Source organism: Artemia franciscana, chromosome 20 (assembly GCF_032884065.1).
Source record: "Artemia franciscana chromosome 20, ASM3288406v1, whole genome shotgun sequence".
NCBI lineage: Eukaryota > Metazoa > Arthropoda > Branchiopoda > Anostraca > Artemiidae > Artemia > Artemia franciscana.
The window spans coordinates 24,331,992-24,352,943 of NC_088882.1; the positions used below are offsets into that span (position 1 = coordinate 24,331,992).

Sequence of the window (20,952 nt, forward strand, 5' to 3'; positions counted from 1 at the left end):
TCTAATAATGTCCAGGCCTAACCAAAATATGTAGTAGGCTACTATCTCCATAACCCCTGGTTTCTTGCTGTTTAATTGTATACATCAACAACTGTGAGTTGATTAGTAGTGTTCCACTTTTTCAGTTGTTCTACTAATAAATTAAAATATTGGAGAAAATTTGAATATTTAGTCGAAATTGCCAATGATCAGTAGTTTTGGTAAACAAGTTCCTTATAGTTTTTTTTTTACTACAGAATTTCAGTTGAATGGAGAGGGGTATTGTTGGTAATATTTATGGATATTTTTCGTGAATTCAGATTTTCTACGTGGCTGAAACCATCGTAACCTCTACAATAGGGTTATCTGATGTTTAAATATATTAACAAAAAAAAAATGCATGTAATGACGACAAAAGGGTTTATGGCCAGTAAATAAAACCGAAGAGAAACAACAAAAATCCAACGAATATTTTGCCCATATATAACAAGGCGTCTTTGGCGTAAAAAATACTAAAAACGCAACTAAAAAAATAAATATAGAATAGAATTACATACAATATTTAATATAAAATTACATTTGCAATTTGCAGCTACCTTTATCAAACCACGAAAGTAACTGACTTACTGTCATCTTAAGATAACAGACCAATTTTTATCTCCTATTTTTATTTTCATCTCATTTTCTTTTGGTTAATTACCCTTTGTAACTTTTATTTGGTATCTTTTCAGGTTCCATTCCTTACCTAGTGAAGTCTGAAACGTCAACACAATGATTAGATGTATCATTCAAAATAGTACGGGTATTAAGGTAATTATCAAATGTAAAAATATCAAACAGTTCGTGGTAACGAACTGTAGTAAGGAGCGACCCGGTTCAATAGTAACCGAAACTCTAAAAAATGGAGTTTTGATACCAATAATTACATCCAAAGAAATATAATTTAATGCTGATTTTAAATATACAAGTTTCATCAAGTTTAGTCTTACCCATCAAAAGTTACGAGAATTTTGTCTCATTTTAGAGAAAATTTGTCTCATTTTAGAAAATAGGGCGACACATCCCCTAAAAGTCATAGAATATTAGCAAAAATCACACCATCAAATTCAGTGTATCAGAGAACCCTACTGTAGGAGTTTCAAGCTTCTATCAACAAAAATGTGGAATTTTGTATTTTTTACTAGAAGACAAATCGCGGATGCGTGTTTATTTTTTTTCCCAGGGGTTATCGTAACGACCCAGTTGTCCTAGAGTTTCGCAAGAGCACTCATTCTGACGGAAATTGAAAGTTCTACTGTCCTTTTAAGTGACCCAAAAATTGGAGGGCACTTAGTCCCCCTCCCACGGCACATTTTCCCCCGAAGTCACCGGATCAAAATTTTGAGATAGTCATTCTGTCCAGCTCAGTCAAAAACCTAATAAATATGTCTTTGAGGATGACGTATCCCCCCCCCAGTCCCTGGGGGAGGGCTACAAGTTACAAACTTTCACCATTGTTTACGTATTCCAATTGTTAATTATGAAGTGTACAGACATTTTCAGGGGGACTTTTTCACGTTGGGGTGGGGATGGATCGCAGCAAGGAGGTCACGTGGGAGGATCTTTCCATGGAGGAATTTTTCATGAGGGAAGGGAATTTCTATGAAGGGGACGCATGATTTTCTAGCATTATTAAAAAAAAAAACAATGAGAAAATTTTTTTTTTTAAAAACTGGAAGTAACGATCAGAATTAAAACTTAAAACAAACATAAAATATTACGTATATAAGGGGGTTCGTCTCCTCCACAATACCTTGCTCTTTACGCTAAAGTATTTTTAGTAAGTTCAACTGTTTATTCTAAGGCCTTTGTGATTCAGAGGTCATTCTTAAAGATTTGGGACAAAACTCAAGCTTTAGCGTTAAGAACAAGGTATTGACGAGGGGGTGAACCCCCTCATTTACGTAATAAAAACACACAAATATAGAAATTCGTTACGTAAGTTAATTCGTAAGGTACCTATGTTTATTATTAACAAAAACGTTCGTAAAAAATAAAAAAATCTAGTTGCATTTTTAAGCAACCAATAATTGGAGGGTAACTAGGCCTCCTCGCCCACCCTTTTTTTTTTACCAAATCGTCTGATCAAAACTATGAGAAAGCCATTTAGCCAAAAAAAATATTTTGTAAATTTTGTTTTAATTCTGTATGTGCGGTGAGCCAAAATCAAAAATGCAATAATTAAAAAACATTCAGAAATTAAATAAAAAAACAAGTTTTTTAAACTGCAAGTAAGGAGCGACATTAAAACTTAAAACGAACAGAAATTATTCCGTATATAAAAGCGGTTGATCCCTTCTCAACGCCTCGCTCTTTACGCTAAAGTTTTTTATTGTTTCAAAAGTAGAGTTGAGAGAAAGAGTCAAACTTTAGCGTAAAGAGCCAGGCGTTGAGGAGGGGTCAACCCCTTTTATATATGGAGTAATTTCTGCTAGTTTTAAGTTTTAATGTTACTCCTTACTTGCAGTTTAAAAAACTTTTTTTTTTTTAATTATCAGTAAGAGTTGCATATTCGTCACAAACTCTTGATAGTAGTAAGCAAGTAGGGAACAAACCATGTAAAAATGAAATGTTAAGACATTCTAATGGCTTTTTCGATGTTGAGGCACATTATGTCGCATTAAGTCAATATTAAAGTCCCCATTACATAAAATGGATGGTGTTGTTGGATGAGGGCATTTAACAATGACTCATATTGTCTTAAAAAACTCTTGAATACTAGACGATGGTAGCCGGTATACTACAATTACCAAAAACATATATCTTCTATCATTCATTTCTACTACACAACTCTCAAATAGCATCTCAACATTCCAGATCATAAATTCATTACGTAAAGAAGATGTAAAGTCATCTCGTATAAAAATACCAACACCTCCCCTCATATTCTGTTTCCAAATAACATGAAAAAATTTATAATTTTTACTATGTCGAAATGTATTATTTTCATCGAGAAATGTTTCATAAATTCCGAACACACCTGTTGACGACCCTTTAAAAAATCATACAAAGAATTTTGGCTGCTACTTAGTCCTATATATTTCCAAAATAACAGTCGTTTAGACTGATTATTTAAAGGTGGAAGATCATCAACATATTAATATTTATTTTCAGGAGCATTAAAAGGACCTGATAAATCTTGGTCTTAATCTACTAAAATCTATGGAAGTATTTATTTATATCAAAAGGATTTTTTCCAGTTCATCTAGACTACCAGCATACTTAATTTATCCATAATACAAGCTCTGCAAAAATTCCGCATCCCATCTCAGTGAGCCAATATAAAAAGAAAGAGAAAAAAAAAACGAAAATAGGAAAAAAACAAAAAAAATCAATAACAGCAACAAAAAAGAATTGTTAACTTTACCATTATCATTACCATCATCCGAAGGTGAGCACAATTTAACACGGATACCTGAGCTAAATTACAACTTAACTGCAATCATAAATCCAATCAAAAAAGATCATAAATAAATCATAAATCCACTCAAACATACTAAATGGACACTTAAATTTACTTCCGACACATTCCTTATGCATCAAACTTACAAGATATTATCAAACAGTTTTACGAACTGTAGTAAGGAGCGACCCGGCTCAATAGTAACCAAAACTCTAAAAAATTGAATTTTGATATCAATAGCTACATCAAAAGAATCGCATTTTAATGCTGATTTCAAATATATAAGTTTCATCAAGTTTAGTCTTACCCATAAAAAGTTACGAGCCTGAGAAAATTTGCCTTATTTAGGAAAATAGGGGGAAACACCCCATAAAAGTAGTAGGATCTTAACGAAAATGACACCATCAGATTCAGCGTATCAGAGAACCCTACTGTAGAAGTTTCAAGCTCCTATCTACAAAAATGTGGAATTTTGTATTTTTTGCCAGAAGACAAATCACGGGTGCGTGTTTATTTGTTTTTTGTTTTTTTTTTTTTCCAGGGGTCATCGTATCGACCAAGTGGTCCTAGAATGTCGCAAGAGGGCTCATTCTAACGGAAATTAAAAGTTCTAGTGCCCTTTTTAAGTGACCAAAAAATTGGAGGGCATCTAGGCCCCCTCCCACGCTCATTTTTTTCTCAAAGTCAACGGATCAAAATTTTGAGATAGCCATTTTGTTCAGCATAGTCGAAAACCATAATAACTATGTCTTTGGGGATGACTTACTCCCCCACAATTCCCTGGGGGAGGGGCTGCAAGTTACAAACTTTGACCAGTGTTTACATATAGTAATGGTTATTGGGAAGTGTACAGACGTTTTCAGGGGGATTTTATTTTGTTTGGGAGTGGGGCTGAGAAGAGGGGGCTATGTTGGAGGATCTTTCCTTGGAGGAATCTGTCATGGGGGATGAAAAATTCAATGAAAAGGCCGCAGGATTCCCTAGCATTACTATAAGAAAACAGTGAAAAATAACATGAAAACTTTTTTTCAAATGAAAGGAAGAAGTAGCATTGAAACTTAAAACGAACAGAGATTTTTACGCATATGAGGGGTTCTAAAAACACTTTAGCATAAAGAGCGAGGTATTTAGGAGGAGATAAATACCTTGCTCTTTATGCTAAAGTATTTTTAGTAATTTCAACTATTTATTCTACGGCCTTTCTGATTCAGGGGTCAATCTTAAAGAATTGGGAGAAAACTTACGATTTAGTGTAAAGAGCGAGGTATTAACGAGGGTACAAACCCCCTTGTATACATAATAAAAATATAAGGTTATGAAAGTTTGTTACGTAAGTTAATTCTTAAGTTACGTATATTTTTTACTAATAAAAACGTTCGTTAAAAATTAAAAGTTCTAGTAGCCTTTTTAAGTAACCAAAAAATTGGAGGGCAACTAGGCCTCCTTCTCCACCCCTTATTTCTCAAAATCGTCTGATCAAAACTAAGAGAAAGCCATTTAGCCAAAAAAGAATTAATATACAAATTTCATTTTAATAATTTATGTGCGGAGAGCCAAAACCAAACATGCATTAATTCAAAAACGTTCAGAAATTAAATAAAAAAAACTGATTTTTTTTAGCTAAAAGTAAGGAGCGACATTAAAACTTAAAACGAACAGAAATTACTCCGTATATGAAATGGGTTGTCCCCTCCGCAATCCCTCGCTCTTTACGCTAAAGCTTTTAATTGTTTTAAAAAGTAGGATTGTGGCAAAGAGTCAAACTTTAGCGTAAAGAGCGAGGAATTGCGGAGGGGACAACCTATTTCATATACGGAGTAATTTCTGTTCGTTTTAAGTTTTAATGTCGCTCCTTACTTTTAGCTAAAAAAATCAGTTTTTTTTTTATTTAATACCATTTAAGCTTCACTTTTTCCTCATTTTCAATCAAGCATAATATAGGTGGGACGACTGGGGGGATCCAAGCATTAATTCCCTTTTCTTTCAACTCTTTTTAATTTATTTTCAGGAGGAATTGCATATGTCACGAACTCCTTTTGTCACATCGTCCGTTAAATAAACATTGGGGGATTCACGCACGGCTTAACGTTTTCTTAACGAATTTTCACGCAATTTTTTATTTCCTTGAAGGACACGATATTTATCTGGAGCTGGATTTTGATGAATCGGTCTGTAAAATCAAGTATATCAAATTGAATATTAATTCCACTATGGGAAAGAAGGGTGTTGACATGGTCTCTAGCCTTTGATTTAGATTCACCTTTAATGTTCCATAGAATGATATTTCTTTTTCTATCCATATTTTCTACCACAAGGACTCTTGATGCTAATTCACCCAGATCAGGTTCCTTCACAATTTTTTATGTAATGCGGATATTTCCTGCCTGACACTGAATATCTCATTTTTTGGGTCTTTCTTGGCGATTCTAGATCTTCAACACGTGATGTTAGGGACGCTAAACCAGACTTAAATGTCACTAATTTCCTTTTCAACTTCCGAATATAATTTTTAGTTTCTTCGACTATTTCGAGTATTTTATCCAACTTTGAAATATTATTATTTGATTCAGTGGATCCTTTAGAATCGTCCAAACCACTTGGCCTTTTCACTTTTCACTTTTCTTAACCATTTTGATATCTAATAATGCTTACAATTTTCAAATAAATCAATGAACGAACGCCCAAGATAATTCACAGTAAACTTTATACAGCGCTCGCAAAACGGATGCTACTACTCCAGAGTCATTGAATGAATTTGGAAAGCGTTGGGAATAAAAGCCTTTGGAATTTTTTTTTTTTGTTCGTTTTTTTAGTACAAAAAGTTTTAAGTTTTTAAAAACTCCTTATTTCTAAACAAGATCTTTTTTTTTAACATAAAAGTTTCATCAAAGAATCAAAACACGTATCAAAGTAACAATATCCAAGTACCAAAGTATCAAAGTAAATAAAGCATCAAAATAAACAAGGTATCAAAATAACAATAAGCAACTTGCATAACTTACGGTCCTTGCACCCTAAATTAAAATTACCACGTAAATAACTAAATCCAAGTATAAAAGCAAAGTTTCAAAGTAGCAATTATTAAGTTCCGTAACTTAAAACCATTTCCTCGGGGCTGGGGGGGGGGCAACTCCAGAAGCATAGTTTTTTGACCTTTGAATTATTTTGAAGAAAATCACTATCTCAAAATGTTGACCGGATGCCCTTTGGGAAAGTGGGGCGTGAGCTAGTTGCTCACTGATCACCTTTGACTCTTAAAAAAGAGCTAGAAGTTTCAATTTCCAATCGAATGAGCCCCCTTTAAAGTTAATACGACCGCCCCTTCCACAAGAACCTTATACTATAATAATAGGCATCTTACATAAGTTATAATCCTTGCTCCAGGGACTAGGGGAGATTTCTCAACCACTTAGTTATAGTAATTTGCATTTTGGACTATTTTGAAGAAAACAACAATTCAAAAATTTTGATAAGATGCATTTGGGGAAAAAGACAAAAGGGGGGGGGGCTTGTTACTTTTTGATCACTTTCGATTCTTGAAAATTTATAACTTACATAAGTAACAACTATTGTCCCAGGTGCTATGGAGGTTGGGACAATTGGTGCTATGGAGATTGGGACAAATGTATTTTGGACAATTTTGAACAAAATGGTTATCTCCAATTTTCTTATCGGATACCTTTAGAGAAAACAGTGGGGAAAGGTAGGATCACTTTTGATGACTCTTAAAAGGTAACTAGAATTTCAATTTCCAATCAAATGAGCCATCTCTGAGCTGTATACGACCACTCCTTACATAAAATCTTATATAAACCCCGAGCCATAGCTTACAACGCTCCCCCCGGGTTCTGGGTTGTTGTGTTAACCCTGGAATTTTTGCTATTTGATCTTTAAACTATTTTTAACAAAACAGCTATCTCAAAATTTTGATTGGATACATTTGGGGGAAAATGGCCTAGGGGGGAAGGGGAGGCTAGTTGCACTTCGATCACTTTATACTCTTGGAAAGGGCACTATAATTCTGATTTACAGTCGAATGAGCCTCCTCCAAAGTTTATATGACCATCCCTTCCATAAAAGCCTTATATGCCCCCTGGGCCCATTTTACAACACTTGCTCCCGGATTCTGGGGGCTGTTTTATCTCTTGAGTTTTGTTATATTATCTTTGGTCTTTTTTCAATAAAATCGCTGTATCAAAAAATTGATTGGACGCGTTTAGGGAAGAAAAGTTTGGGAGGGAGGGGGTAGACGTCGTCAGTTCACCTTGAGTCATAAAAGGTGAATTAGAACTTTCAATTTCTAATCATTTAAGTCCCCTCCAAAGTCTGAAGAACCATCCCTTCCAAAAAAAAACTTTATATGCCCCTGTGGCATAAATTACCATCTTTCCCTGGGCTCTTATGTTGACAACAATGTTTTTGTTATCTGATAGTTGGACTATTTCAAACAAACTGGCTATCTCAAAATTTTCATTGGATGCATTTGGGGAAAAAAGGGTGTGTGTGTGTGTGTCAGGGGAGGGGGTAGATACCCTCTGTTATCTTCTGGATCATAAAAAGGTATATAAGACCACCCCTTACACAAAAACCTTATACACCTCCGGGACATAACTTAAAACACTTGTCCCAGGCTCTGGGGGGGTTGTGTCGACCCTGGAGTTTTTGTCATCTGATGTTTGAACTATTTAAAAAAAAAATGTCAAACTTTTTATCGGGCAGATCTTTCAGCTTACAATTAAATGAGCCTTCTCTGAAGTTTATACGAGCATCCCTTCCATAAAACCATATATGCCCCCCAGACATAACTTTCAAAGTTTTATGATCTTTGAACTATTTTTTAAATGGTTATCTTAAAGTTCTTATCGGATGGGTTTTGGGAAAAGGGCGTGGGGGGAGTTACTTTCCGATCTCTTTTGACTCTTAGAATGTGAACTAGAACTTTCAATTCCCAACCAAATGAACCCCCTCTGAAGTTTATACGAGTACCCCTTCCATAAGAACCATATATGCCCCCAGGGCATAAACTGCAACGCCTGCACCCGGGCCGTAGGGGGTTGTTTCGTCACTGAAGTTTTATTTTTTAACTGTTTTTAACAAAATGGCTATCTCAAAATTTTTATCGGATGCATTCTGGAGAAAAAGGAATGGGAGGGGGCTAATTGCCCTCCCATTGACCTTTGACTCGTAAAAGGGGTACTAGAACTTTCGATTTCCAATCGAATGAGCCCCCTCTAAAGCTGATGCAACGACCCCTTCCATATGAAGTACCTCTGGGGAAAAAATAATAAAGAATAATAAACATTGGAGCCGTATGATGTTTACTATAGACAACGCCATAGTGTTGCCTCTGATTATCTTGTATGAACTACTTGATTTTTCACGAATGAAACCGCCACCATGTGGCACTATTTTTTGCTTAATACGTTATTTTTTACAGATCGATTGGCACTCTCATATTTTTTCAGTTATTAACAATTTAGTTTGATTCTATAAAATTGAAGAAAACACCACTTTCCCATGGTACAGTTTTTTGGCTACTTAAAAATGACAGCGAAACATTCAATTTATATTCCATCCTTCAGCTGTCTGTAAGCAGGGCTGCCTACGGTGAGATGGTACGGCCGTACCCTCCAAATGTAAAAAAAAACACGTTGCATTGCCTAAGATTTCAAACCCGTGACACTGGATGGAAACACCATGGTCGTCCAGGAATGAGATAGTCTGGTAGTCTACATCATTCAAGGGAAGATCAGAAGAACAGGAACAGATCCTACTTCTGGATCTTGGCAGCTTTACCGCAGAGACCGGGCGCACATCTGGTACTGGGGACCAATGGGAGCAAATACGGAGTCGACTGAGGTGAGCTCCTAGGAGGTAAGCTCATGGAGATCCCTGTATTTTGCCCCAATATTACCCTTACTGGTGGCATCTTCCAGCTCCCTGGTCTTTTCTTGGACGAACTGCTTCTTTCCACGATCGATGAGTTTACTTCCCAGGCCGTTCAGCTTTCGGTATGCTGGTATATTGCCATTAAGGCGATGAGCTTGACAGCGTTGTTGAACAGCATTCAGGAGTTCATCTAACAGCCACTATGCTTCACAAGCCTGTATTTGAGCAACAGAAGACTCAGCTACCTTCAAGACCTTATACCTGAATTTTTGCCATGCTGCCTCGGAATGGGGTAGGGACTTGAGGTATTCAAGTTTCTACAGCGTGTTTTTCTCTGATACTGCAATCTTTTACATTATAGAGATTGAAAGAAGAAACTCGAACCCTTGACTCGCATTTCTTGATATGGAGGCGGGAGACAGAGAAACTAGTCAGTGGCCGGTATTTCCCAGTTCGGCTTTCCTGAACGTTTGGCAGCCGGTGGTAGACGACCTCCATCTCAACTTACAATGTTGTAGTTGATCATCTTCTTGGTCTTCCCATTGTTGCTGTACCGAGCATGTTTGTATATCCTCTTTCCTCAGATGAATGTGTTTGTGATAAAGAGGTTATTTACTGCGCGGAGCTGCTGGAGATGGTTCCGTTTTTATTGACCAAGTCTGGAGTCACTCCACCAATCACGCCGAGCCATACGTCAATTGGACGGAAGTAACAATATCGAAGGACAATATATAATTTCTTAGACCACACTGCTTTTCCATTTACGAAACAAATAATTGAAGAAAAAACGGGTTTAATTTTTTTTTTAATAAAGCAGTGACAACAAAATAAAATAAAAACTACACTTTAACTAACAAAAAGTAAAAATACTCCGAATATTTCGGCCCCACCTCCGGGAGCCTTTCTCAACGGGGGAAAAAAAACAAAAAAAAACAAAAAAAAAACAAAAAAAAAACAAAAAAACAAAAAAAAACAAAAAAAGGACAATATCCCAGGGCTAACCACCACGACCAGTTCCCAATGTGCTAAAATTGCCCTAATTTGCGTGCTACACACCGTTTTTCGGTGCTAAAGTAAAAAAAATTGCGCGGGCTGCGGTTTGTAGCGGCTTGCGCCACTACACGTGCATGGTCCGGTAAAGTGTTCTTGGATTGATTTTACGTCAAATTTTTAATCTTTTTATGTATTCTTATTTCAAAAGCGACAAACTTTCAAAACGAACACGGCAAAAAGCCGGGACTGGTAATATCAAACTTTGCGGCAATCTTTCGAAACAAATACGGCAAAAGGCGATCCGGGCATTTTGTTAATTCCTTTGCCTTTTTCAAAATTATTATTATTTCATCCAAGACAAAAAGAAAAAAATTGTTGCATGAAAGTGCTACAAACCGTAGCACGAAAGTGCTACAATTTGGTCATTCAATGTAGCACGGGCTGCAGTGCTACACACGATCAAATAGCGCCCCGATATCCATGACAATAGCGCTGACAGCTAAGAATGTTGTGCTTTGGTTTTTTTTTTTAAAGCAGGAATAATGGTTAAGCCATTATTGTAAATCATTCATAATTACACGGCTTGAATCTTTTAGAAGCAAGTTTAATCAAGTTATCACTTTACATATTTGAAATTTAGTATCAAATCGTTTGATGACCCTTATCCTTAAATTAAAAGTCCATAAGATTATTCCAATTAAACAATGAATAGGACAAAACATGGCATAGTTATTTTAGCTATAATTCGTCCATTTTCGGGAGTTTTGTTGAATTGAACCACCTGCCCCCTCTCCCACGGAATTTAATTTCTGAATACGTGCCTGAATAGTGTTAACTCTTTCAAACGTCAAAAAACCCAATAAAAATCAGAAAACTACACTCAAAAAATTCTTCGCAATGAGACTAACCACACAGAAAAATCGATCAGGGGATGTATTTTAGTTTGGGCTCTCCTCTGCTAGGACCTGTAAACTACAATTATAAAAAAAAATTGTGATTATTGTGGTTGAGATAGCATGTGACAAGGTTCAAGCCTGTGCTAGTGATACCTTGTGACAAAACCCCCCAAGACACTTTCATTTTCAGAACCGAGATTCCTCCCCTCCCCCTCCACATTCTTCAATTTTAAAACTTAGCCCTCAGAGGGTGTATAAAACCTAAATAGGTTCCTTAAATGTGGAAGATTTTCAAGGGTATTTTCTGTACTCAAACGCATAAGTAAACATTAAAAAGTATTAAAATTTGCTCCATTTAGTCCAAACTCTTATCAAATAAACAGAATTTTTCAAAATTTCAAATTTTCGGTCTAAAATTGAATCGGAACCAATTTGCTTGAGTAACTAGCCCCTTATTACTGTTTCAAGATAAATGACCTAAACTGTTGGTAAACAAGCAAGGGGGCCTATTATCTACATATTTGTCTCAGTTACGTGTAACCTGCGCGCTTGATATCTTCATTTTTATTATATAACTTATATAATAAATTGAGATGAAGATATATTGCTTGTTACAACTACTATTTTTAGCTGTGACTGCCGAAGAAAGTGAGTCTCCTAATATCATTGTTATTTTATCAGATGACCAGGGATATGGAGACGTAGGAGCATATTGGAAACCAACCGAGAGTGATACCCCTAATATTGATGCACTTGCCAGAAGAGGTCTCAGGTGAGACATATGCTTGGAAATCTTAGATCGACCCTCTCTGTCTGTCCCAGTGTCTACTGGATAACCTCTCCCAGTGTTTCAAAACTGTGTCCAGTCCTTTTTGCTGGACTCCTAGTTTACTCTGTTCTTTTTTGTGAAGAGCTTAGGATTCTTTCCTAAAATCTCAATCTACCCCATTCAGGGACAACCTACTTTTCGTACGGCCCTAAATAGATGACCAAAAAGTACAATCTTTAACAATTAGTTATCCTTGTGTCTTTTGATTTAGCCCCCCCCCCTAAATAATAGAAGTGTAAAAAGAAACGAAAGAATGGCCTTTCATAGGGTTAAAGCAATCTCAACCTCCATAATGTAACAATCTTGAATATAATTAAATATTGATCAACTCATTTACTTTAAAAATCTTATTTTAAATATTTTTTGTTGTTACTGCTTGTTGGTTTAAATATTTTAGAAAATGACTTATGTTCTGTTTGTTTTCTATTTTGTTTGATAAATAAAAATAAAAATAGACAGTCAAGAATCTAGGAAACTAAATTTGAATACAACCACATATTTTTTCGAAATTTACAATTTTTGATAAGCTTCTACAGGCCCCATTGGTTTTCTAAGTCAAACTTTAAAGTCTACTCGATCCCCCAGTCCAATTTTCCCTCAAAATTCCCGCTTAATCCCTTAAGCAGTTAATTTATACCTTTAGGTGTATCCAATTGCAGATGACAACCTGGATGCACGTAGTGGTTTTTGATTTAGTTCAACATTCCGCTGAATTTTCCCTGAAAGTTTCGACTTAATAGCCTAAGCTGATTCCGAAACAGTACAGATCCGCCCTTTCGAATCCTGGATGCATGTGATGTTTTTTTAATTTAGTTTAACACCCTCTTTAAGGTTTGCAAGGTTTTACTTTTATAACACATATTTCTAAAGGTCATCAAAGGTCAGGACCCCCTATAGGGAGAGGGAGTGGATGTAGGTACTTCAAAATACCTTCCCGTGACATACTTTAGCCTTTAGACCCATCCCTGAAAGTTTAATTTTCCTAACCTAACCCCTTTTCGAGATAGCCAAAAGTCAATAAACTAGAATTTTACCAACATTTCTCTGAAGGTTTTAACTTAAAACCCTTAGCCGTTCATGAGATATTACTTATACGTCCTATTGGCAACCTAAATGAGCATAGGGCCTTTTGATTTTAGTTCAGCATCCTTAAAGTTTCACCTCAATACCTTTAGCCTTTTCCCATTCTCCAATAATAAAACCCATGGGTCACTTGCATAGTTTACAACCCTTGTCCTACTTGCTGTGCATGTGGACAGTTACGTCATCCCCAGAGGCACTGGGCCTTTCAACCATTGCGACCTAAATGGCGATCTCAAATTTTGGTCAAATCTCTTTAAGGGTTGACGATGGGGGCGGAGGAAGATGTGGGGTGCGGCTGGTGTCTTTCCAGACACTTTTGACTCTTAAAAAAGGCAGTAGAACTTTCAGATTCAAATCGAATCTACCCCCTTAAAAGTTTCTACAATGACTCTTCCAATGTGATGTGACCTGGGGAAAAAAATAACGCATTAAAGCTGTCTTATTCCTTACTTGGACAGCGCTATTGCGCTGCCTATGGAAACATTTATATGTGAAGACATTTTGATAGTCCGTCAAGTGACTGCTTCGGTGTTTTAATCCAATGTGTATTGAAATTGGTTGCCCTCCAACGACTTTCTTTCTTAGAAAAGGCCCTAAGACTTTCAATTCAAATCCAATGAGCACCCTCCCAAGTTTCTACAACCACTCCTTCTATACAATATGACTAGAGAAAAGTTTTTGTCCTTTTATTGCCCTTTACGGGGCCTCATTTTGGAGGGACCGAATATTTTTTTCTATTTTTCCATTTGCTTTGGGGTTCTTTAGCCAAAGAACTTAAGGGTATAAGTTTTGAGCCGATTGGGAAAAAAAATTTTGGCACTTTTTCGCGGCCCCATTTTTTAGGATAGGGAGGCGCTGTGTGCCAGAATATTTTTTTGGTAGACCATGTTCCTCTTGGCTCCAACTTACGGTTTTGTAATTAAAAGTTGTAATTAAACTTTGGCTCCAACTTACGGTTTTGTAAAGTTGTAATTAAAAATTACAACTTACGGTTGTAATTTTCAACAGGATAAAGTGTTTTAGCCCATTTCTCGAAAATCAATTTTGAGCCAATCACACACCCAACTTCAAACAAGCCCGCCTTTTTTTTATTATAATAAATCTTCTTTTTTAAGAGGTTTGTAAAAGAAAATTAAAGGTCTACATTAAATTGAAGATTAGTCCAGGACTTTTAGGGTTTGACCCGGACAAAATTGCAATATAAACGAAAATGGTACCAAAATGATCAGAAAAAAATTCTGTACAACATACTAAAAGTCCCCATAAATCCGAGTGGGGCGAGTACCCGAAAAACAGGGGAAAAGGGGGAAATGCGGGGGAAAATGGGAAAAATGCCGAACATGCCCAGAAAATAGTTTAAAGTGAGTTTTCTGGGGTTTTCACATACGCTGATTACGAAATTGACATCTAAAATTCATTATAGAAAAAGAGTACTACGGAAAACGGGGGAACAGGGGAAAAAGGGGAGAAAAGAGAAGAATACAGGGTAGGAGTAGAAAGCGGTTTGAAAGATATTTTCTGGGGTATTCCTATCTGGTGATTACGAAATTGAGAAATAAAATGATATAAAAAAATCGATTAACATAAAACGGGGAAATGGGGGGGGGGGAGGGGAAAAGGGAAATATACAGGGTAGGGGTAGAAAGCATGTGGAAATGTGTTTTCTGGGGTTTTTCTATCTGCTGATCACGAAACTGACCCCTAAAATGAAGGAAAGAAAACGAGAACCATGAAAACCGAACAAAACTTTTGGAAACAACGGAAAAGGGGAAGGGAGGCCTGACTCCTGAGCCAGCTGCTAATGGCTAATAAGTAGGCCTATAGACAAAATAACTCGCTTAAGTATCAAACTTGTACTTTCTTGAATCACAGACATTTCTTACAACCATTTGAATTACTAAACATAAAGAAAACAACCGCTTGGCAGTTATATATAAAATGGCTATTATATGTAAAATTTGCACTTTCGAAAGCAGTATAGTTGACTTGAAAAACACAGCATTGATATCACTAGTCGAGCTCCTCGTCTTCGACAATCTCGTTGTCCCTGTTCAAACAGTTGATACCCTGACATTCTCCGCACGCGAACGTACACGCTAATCCATTTTTCTTGCAGCTGCATCGCGAGTTCTTGCAGCCTGTCTTACAGTTGCATCTCACGACACTCAAAAGAGTCTGAGGTGCGGGCAACAAATGGGTCATCACAGGTGAGTATTTATGGTCTCTGAGGACCCAACCCCAGTCAGCCGGGTCGAGGTCTGCTGGTTCCCCTTTCCAACGGGATACCTGGAGGCGCACTCGCTGGGAGTGGAATGAAGCTGCAGCTTCGGTTGGCGGAAGCCTTTCAGGCTTAACAAACGCCGTAGTATTAGACGAAGAAACTTTTTCCAAGAAAATTCGATGTCGCAGCTTAGTGAGATCTTCGTTTGGTCGTGCTTTATACAAGCTGAGGAGAAGATATTCACCCGCTTTCACAATTTCATCTTTGGACGATGATTCATCCAGAAACACTTTGCATTTTTTTCTGAACACTTCGCTCTTCTTCAAAAGAGGTAGCACAGCTTGCTTTCCAAGTCCGAAAACTCGTGAGGTCGTGTCACATTCCAAGAGTGCGTGCCCTACCAGAAGCAGCCTGGATACTTCTCCCATTTTTTTTTGCACTTCGTTGAGGCACCAGAACCGTGTTATCGCTTCTTTTGCGTTCGTTGACGATTCGAAGTAAAGTGTTTTTGCATTAGGCGGGAGGTGATACAAGAGTAGAATCAGAAGGTCAGTGTCGTTGCCAAGAACTATTGTTTCAGAGTTTTCTGCTTTCGTTACGGCAGTATTCACGATTAGATAGTCAGCATCGTCCTTCGCATGGACGACTTCAAATCCTTTGGCTCTGAGTTTTCCCCGATGTAGCTTAAAATTCGCTGTTTGTTCTGAGAGTTGCTCAAAAACTCTTCCTTCTTTTTCTGGAGCTTCATCCCTAAACTGAAATCGATCACTTGATGCTGGCTTCCCTTACACCGTCGGTTGTGCGTAGCATCTTTCGTGGTTGGACCAGCGCTGTATCCATCGAAGACAACAGTAGGGGAGGTACAGCGTCGAGTAACGAAACTAACATAGCTGTCACAGATTGAATCATAAGTATCACCAATCTTCCAAGGTACTTGCTGAAGCAGCCAACCTCCGTCAACTACAGTGACACGATCTGACACTGGCAGGTGGTGAATCGCGTCCGTGTTCGCTTCTTTCCATATTGCTTTCGCTAGTGCAGGTTTGTCTGGCTGACGCATTATGCCAGGATTCTCAAACAAAGCGGGCGGATAACTGCACAGTTCGTAACGTAGAGTTTCTGGCATGTCATTTTCAGATGTATGGGCAGCAGTCGAAAAACGTTGGAAAAGCAGTGCAGGATCGATATGCAAAATCTCGCCATCTATCCTGATGTTCCCATCGGATGCCAGTGTAACGACTTTGTCTTTCTTGCTGAATGAAAAACTTTCGACGGATTGGCCATCCATGCGCTGGAGGATCAGCTCACCTACAGCTTTAGCATCCTCTGCATTGACGCCTTTATGGGCAATCAGCCCGGAACCTATACTTCTAAGCTCTGTGGAACTAGTGAAAGGAGAGTTCTCTAGAAGAAATTCAAGAAACGTCAGTAGATCCTTAGTATCTCTCTGTATTCGTGCTGCGGTTGCAGTAACGTGCTGTTCACTAGAACTGTACTCTAGACCCTTCAGTTTCTGCATTAGATCATTCACTGAAGCGAGTACTGGCATAGACATTGTCCATATGTTTCTCTGAAGCTCAGTCATCCCTTTTCCTCTTGTCAGCCCTCCATCTGTTTTTAAGCTCCTCATCAGGACTGTCTCGATGACGAGGTCTGGAGCCAATCCAGCCCAAAAACGATCACTTCGTCGGGCAATAAACTTGCCGCTTGCAAACTGTTCGAAGAGCTGTGGATTCGATGCTTCAAGTTCCTGCATCATCTGAAGAAAAAGACGAACTGACTTGGCATAAAGATTATGCCCCGCAGCTGCGAGGTATGGGAGCATATCAGAAAGAGAGGATAAGTAGAGATCCCAGTCTCCAGTCCTTTCTGCTTTCAGAAACTTCCGAAAGATCGAAACTATCTCGGAATACTGCATGAATAGTTTCGCAGTTCTGCTGGATTTCAGAGACGATTTTAAGGCTTCGAGGCGTAGCGAAATCGCCTGAAGGGCTTCGTGGTTAGCCGCTTCTTCCACAGAAATCTTTCCATCCACCAAATCGTCATACAAGCTGGAGACTCGTACAAGATCTTCGTGGTCGGAAGGTCTCTCGCCATACGGAATCGAATATGCCAGGCACAAAAGTGAAATATTCAGTGATGCGTCGACTAGCTCGTAAGCTCTTACTGCTCTTGCAACCGCTTTGCCGCTGAAAATGTGTTTCACTGTATTCTCCCCGTACACAAGTTCTAACATCTCTTTCAGGCCCGACCCTTCCATTATATAGCCTATGGCCCCTAAGAAGCTCATTCGTGTATGGATCCCTCCAAGCATTGTTACAATTTTCTTCAGGGGACTTGCTGGAGACTGGGGACTATTGGATCCGCTAGATGTCATTCCGTCAGGATAGGTTTTGTCGTCGGCACTGGAACTCCGCGGTGACTAGTCTACCTTGCTTCTCTTACTGGATGTCGAATTAGAACAGGATTATGTTGACGAACCCACGCGCTTGTCGATAATGGCGAGGAATACGGAATAATGTAATTTCAGTATTTTCCGTATTTCTTTCTCGAATTTTTTTTTGCCTTTTCCGAACCTATGGGGTAGCCGAACCTCTATAGATCTCCTGTATTTGTTCTCGAACTTTGTTTTAGATGTCAATTTTATAATCAGCAGATAGAAAAACCCTAGAAAACACATTTCCACATGCTTTCTACCCCTACCCTGTATATTTTCCTTTTTCCCCTCCCTCCCCCCCATTTCCCCGTTTTATGTTAATCGATTTTTGTATATCATTTTATATCTCAATTTCATAATCACCAGATAGGAATACCCCAGAAAATATCTTCCAAACCGCTTTCTACCCCTACCCTGTATTCTTCTCTTTTCTCCCCTCTTTCCCCTGTTCCCCCGTTTTCCGTAGTACTCTTTGTCTATACTGAATTTTAGATGTCAATTTCGTAATCAGCGTATGTGAAAACCCCAGAAAACTCACTTTAAACTATTTTCTGGGCATGTTCGGCATTTTTCCCATTTTCCCCCGCATTTCCCCCATTTCCCCTGTTTTTCGGGTACTCGCCCCACTCGGATTTATGGGAACTTTTAGTATGTTGTACAGAATTTTTTTCTGATCATTTTGGTACCATTTTCGTTTATATTGCAATTTTGTCCGGGTTCGACCCTTTTTTGAGCTAAAAGTCCTGGACTAGATGATTGGAAATAAAGTTATGTAAATATTCAAAATCAGGATGAATAGAATTATTATTATTTAGTAAATGGGACCAAAAATGAACATAAATTACAATCTATAACCAAGTCAATCTTAAGACGAACACAAACTACCACAAATTAAGAATTATAAGGAATGGGCCTAATGCTCCCTATGCCTTCTAAAGACTGAAGCATCATTTTCCCTTTACTGAAAATAATTTTTATTTCTTGTAATATGTTTCTATTTGTCATAAAATCAACAACACAAGAACAAAATAGATGTCTCAAGGCTATTCAAGGTTTACAAATAAGAGTAGTGCATTCCCATCCCTCCCTCTTGAAACCTCACAGCCTTTCCCCCTCCTTGTCAAGGCGGTATTTAGAAGACTGGATGGATAGGTCCCTGATAGTTGAGTCCTTGAACTGGTTGCAGTGGTTAATCAATTTAAATTATAATTTTGTTACAGAATTAAAGAGCGAATTTGGAACTTAAAACGAACAAAAATTATTATTTAGAAGATCACACAAAACATAGGGCCATCTACAAAACTAGCTCAAATAAACCGACTCTTGATATTTCCCTATATGCTATTTGTAAGATTCAACAAAAATAGCACTTTCCTGAAAACATAAAACAGACACAAAATTGGATATTCAATCTTGGGAGCAGAAAAGTCTGTAGAAGGATCGATTTATAAGGCTCTCAATAGTCTTTCACCTGTATTATTAACTTATAGCACACAATTATTATGCTTCATAATATCCAAGCGAGCTCAGTTTTCAGTAAAAGCGCTGGTTTTTAGAATTTTACAAGTATAGGGTAATTAGATATTTATTCATATTTCATAAAAAAAAAAATCCAACAAAACACGATAGATAAAAAACTCAAGAACCACATAAAAGACACAAGTCTTGTGGGTGGCTCTATCTTCTAACCACCTTTTATCATTAAAAATATTCAATAAATAACAAGAGCTAAGAGCTCATATGGCACTTGTGACGAGGGGAGAAGAGCTAAGAGCCAAGAGATCATATGGTATGAGCTCTAACAAAATTTTATGAATCAATAGATTGATTTAAAAAGGAAAATAAGAGGCTTAATACCAAAGATTTATAATAAGAGCTCTGAGTCACAAAGTCCTTTTAAATATCAAAATTCATTAAGTAATGAATCACCCACTCGTAAGTTATAAATACCTAATTTTTTCTAATCTTTCCTCTCCCTTTTGCCCCCCAGATGGTCGAATCTGGGAAAACGACTTTATCAAGTCAAATTGTGCAGCTCCCTGACACGCCTACCAATTTTCATCGCCCTAGCACGTCTAGAAGCACCGAACTCGCCAAATCACTGAACCCCTCCCCCCAACTCCCCCAAAGAGAGCAAATCCAGTACGATTCTGTCAATCACGTATCAAGGACATTTGTTTATTCTATCCACCAAGCTTCATCCCGATTCCTCCACTCCAAGTGTTTTTTCAAGATTTCCCTCTCCAACTCCCCCCAATGTCAAAAGATCTGGTCGGGATTTGAAATAAGAGCTCTGAAACATGAATTCCTTCTAAAAATCAAATTTCATTACGATCCTATCATCTATTCGTAAGATAAAAATACCCCAATTTCCATGTTTTCCAAGAATTCCGGTTTCCCCCTCCAACTCCCCCGAATGTCACAGGATCTGGTCGGAATTTGAAATTAGAACTTTAAAACACAGGATCCTTCTAAATATCAAATTTCATTAAGATCTGGTCACCCTTTCGTAAGTTACAAATACCTCAATTTTCAAAATTACCTCCCCCCCCCCAATTCCACTAAAGAGAGCAGATCCGGTCCAGTTATGTCAATCAAGTATCTTAGACAGGTTTCTATTCTTCCCATCCAGTTTCATCCTGATCTCACCGATTTAAGTATTTTCTAAGATTTCCGGCCCCCCCCAACTGCCCCCTCCCCAATTACGCTTGATCCGGTTGAGATTTAAAATAAGATATCTGATTTACGAGGTCCTTCTAAATATGAAGTTTCATGAAGATCCGATCACTCCTTCGTAAGTCAAAAATACGTCATTTTTTCTTATTTTTCAGAATTACCCCCTCCCCAATTGAGTGGATCCGTTCCAATTATTAAAATCACGTATGCAAGACTTCTGCTTAATTTTCCAACCAAGTTTCATCCCAATCCCTCCAATCTAAGCGTTTTCCATCATTTTAGGTTTCCCCACCCCAAACTTCCCCCAATGTCACCAGATCCGGTCAGGATTTAAAATAAGAGCTTTGAGACACGATATCCTTCTAAATATGAAATTTTATGGAGATACAATCACCCGTTCGTAAGTTAAAAATACCTTATTTTTTCTAATTTTTCAGAATTACCCCCCCCCCCAACTACCCCAAAGAGAGCGGATCCGTTCTGGTTATGTCAATCATGTTTCTAGGA

The 20,952-nt window shown here is 37.7% G+C and overlaps 1 protein-coding gene across 2 annotated transcripts in view; it reads left to right on the forward strand.

Moving 5' to 3' along the window:
- Nucleotides 1-20,952, forward strand: part of LOC136039942 (arylsulfatase G-like) — a 47,718-nt gene that overhangs the window by 16,764 nt on the left and 10,002 nt on the right. The window contains exon 2 of one of the 2 annotated variants that reach the window (XR_010620596.1): nucleotides 711-789. Coding sequence is in view for 1 of the 2 variants with exons in the window: in XM_065723944.1 (XP_065580016.1) it covers nucleotides 11,793-11,971 (179 nt within the window). In the remaining variant the exon portion in view is untranslated. Of the gene's footprint in view, nucleotides 1-710; nucleotides 790-11,714; nucleotides 11,972-20,952 lie in introns of those variants that run through there. The other variant, XM_065723944.1, reaches the window with a different exon arrangement.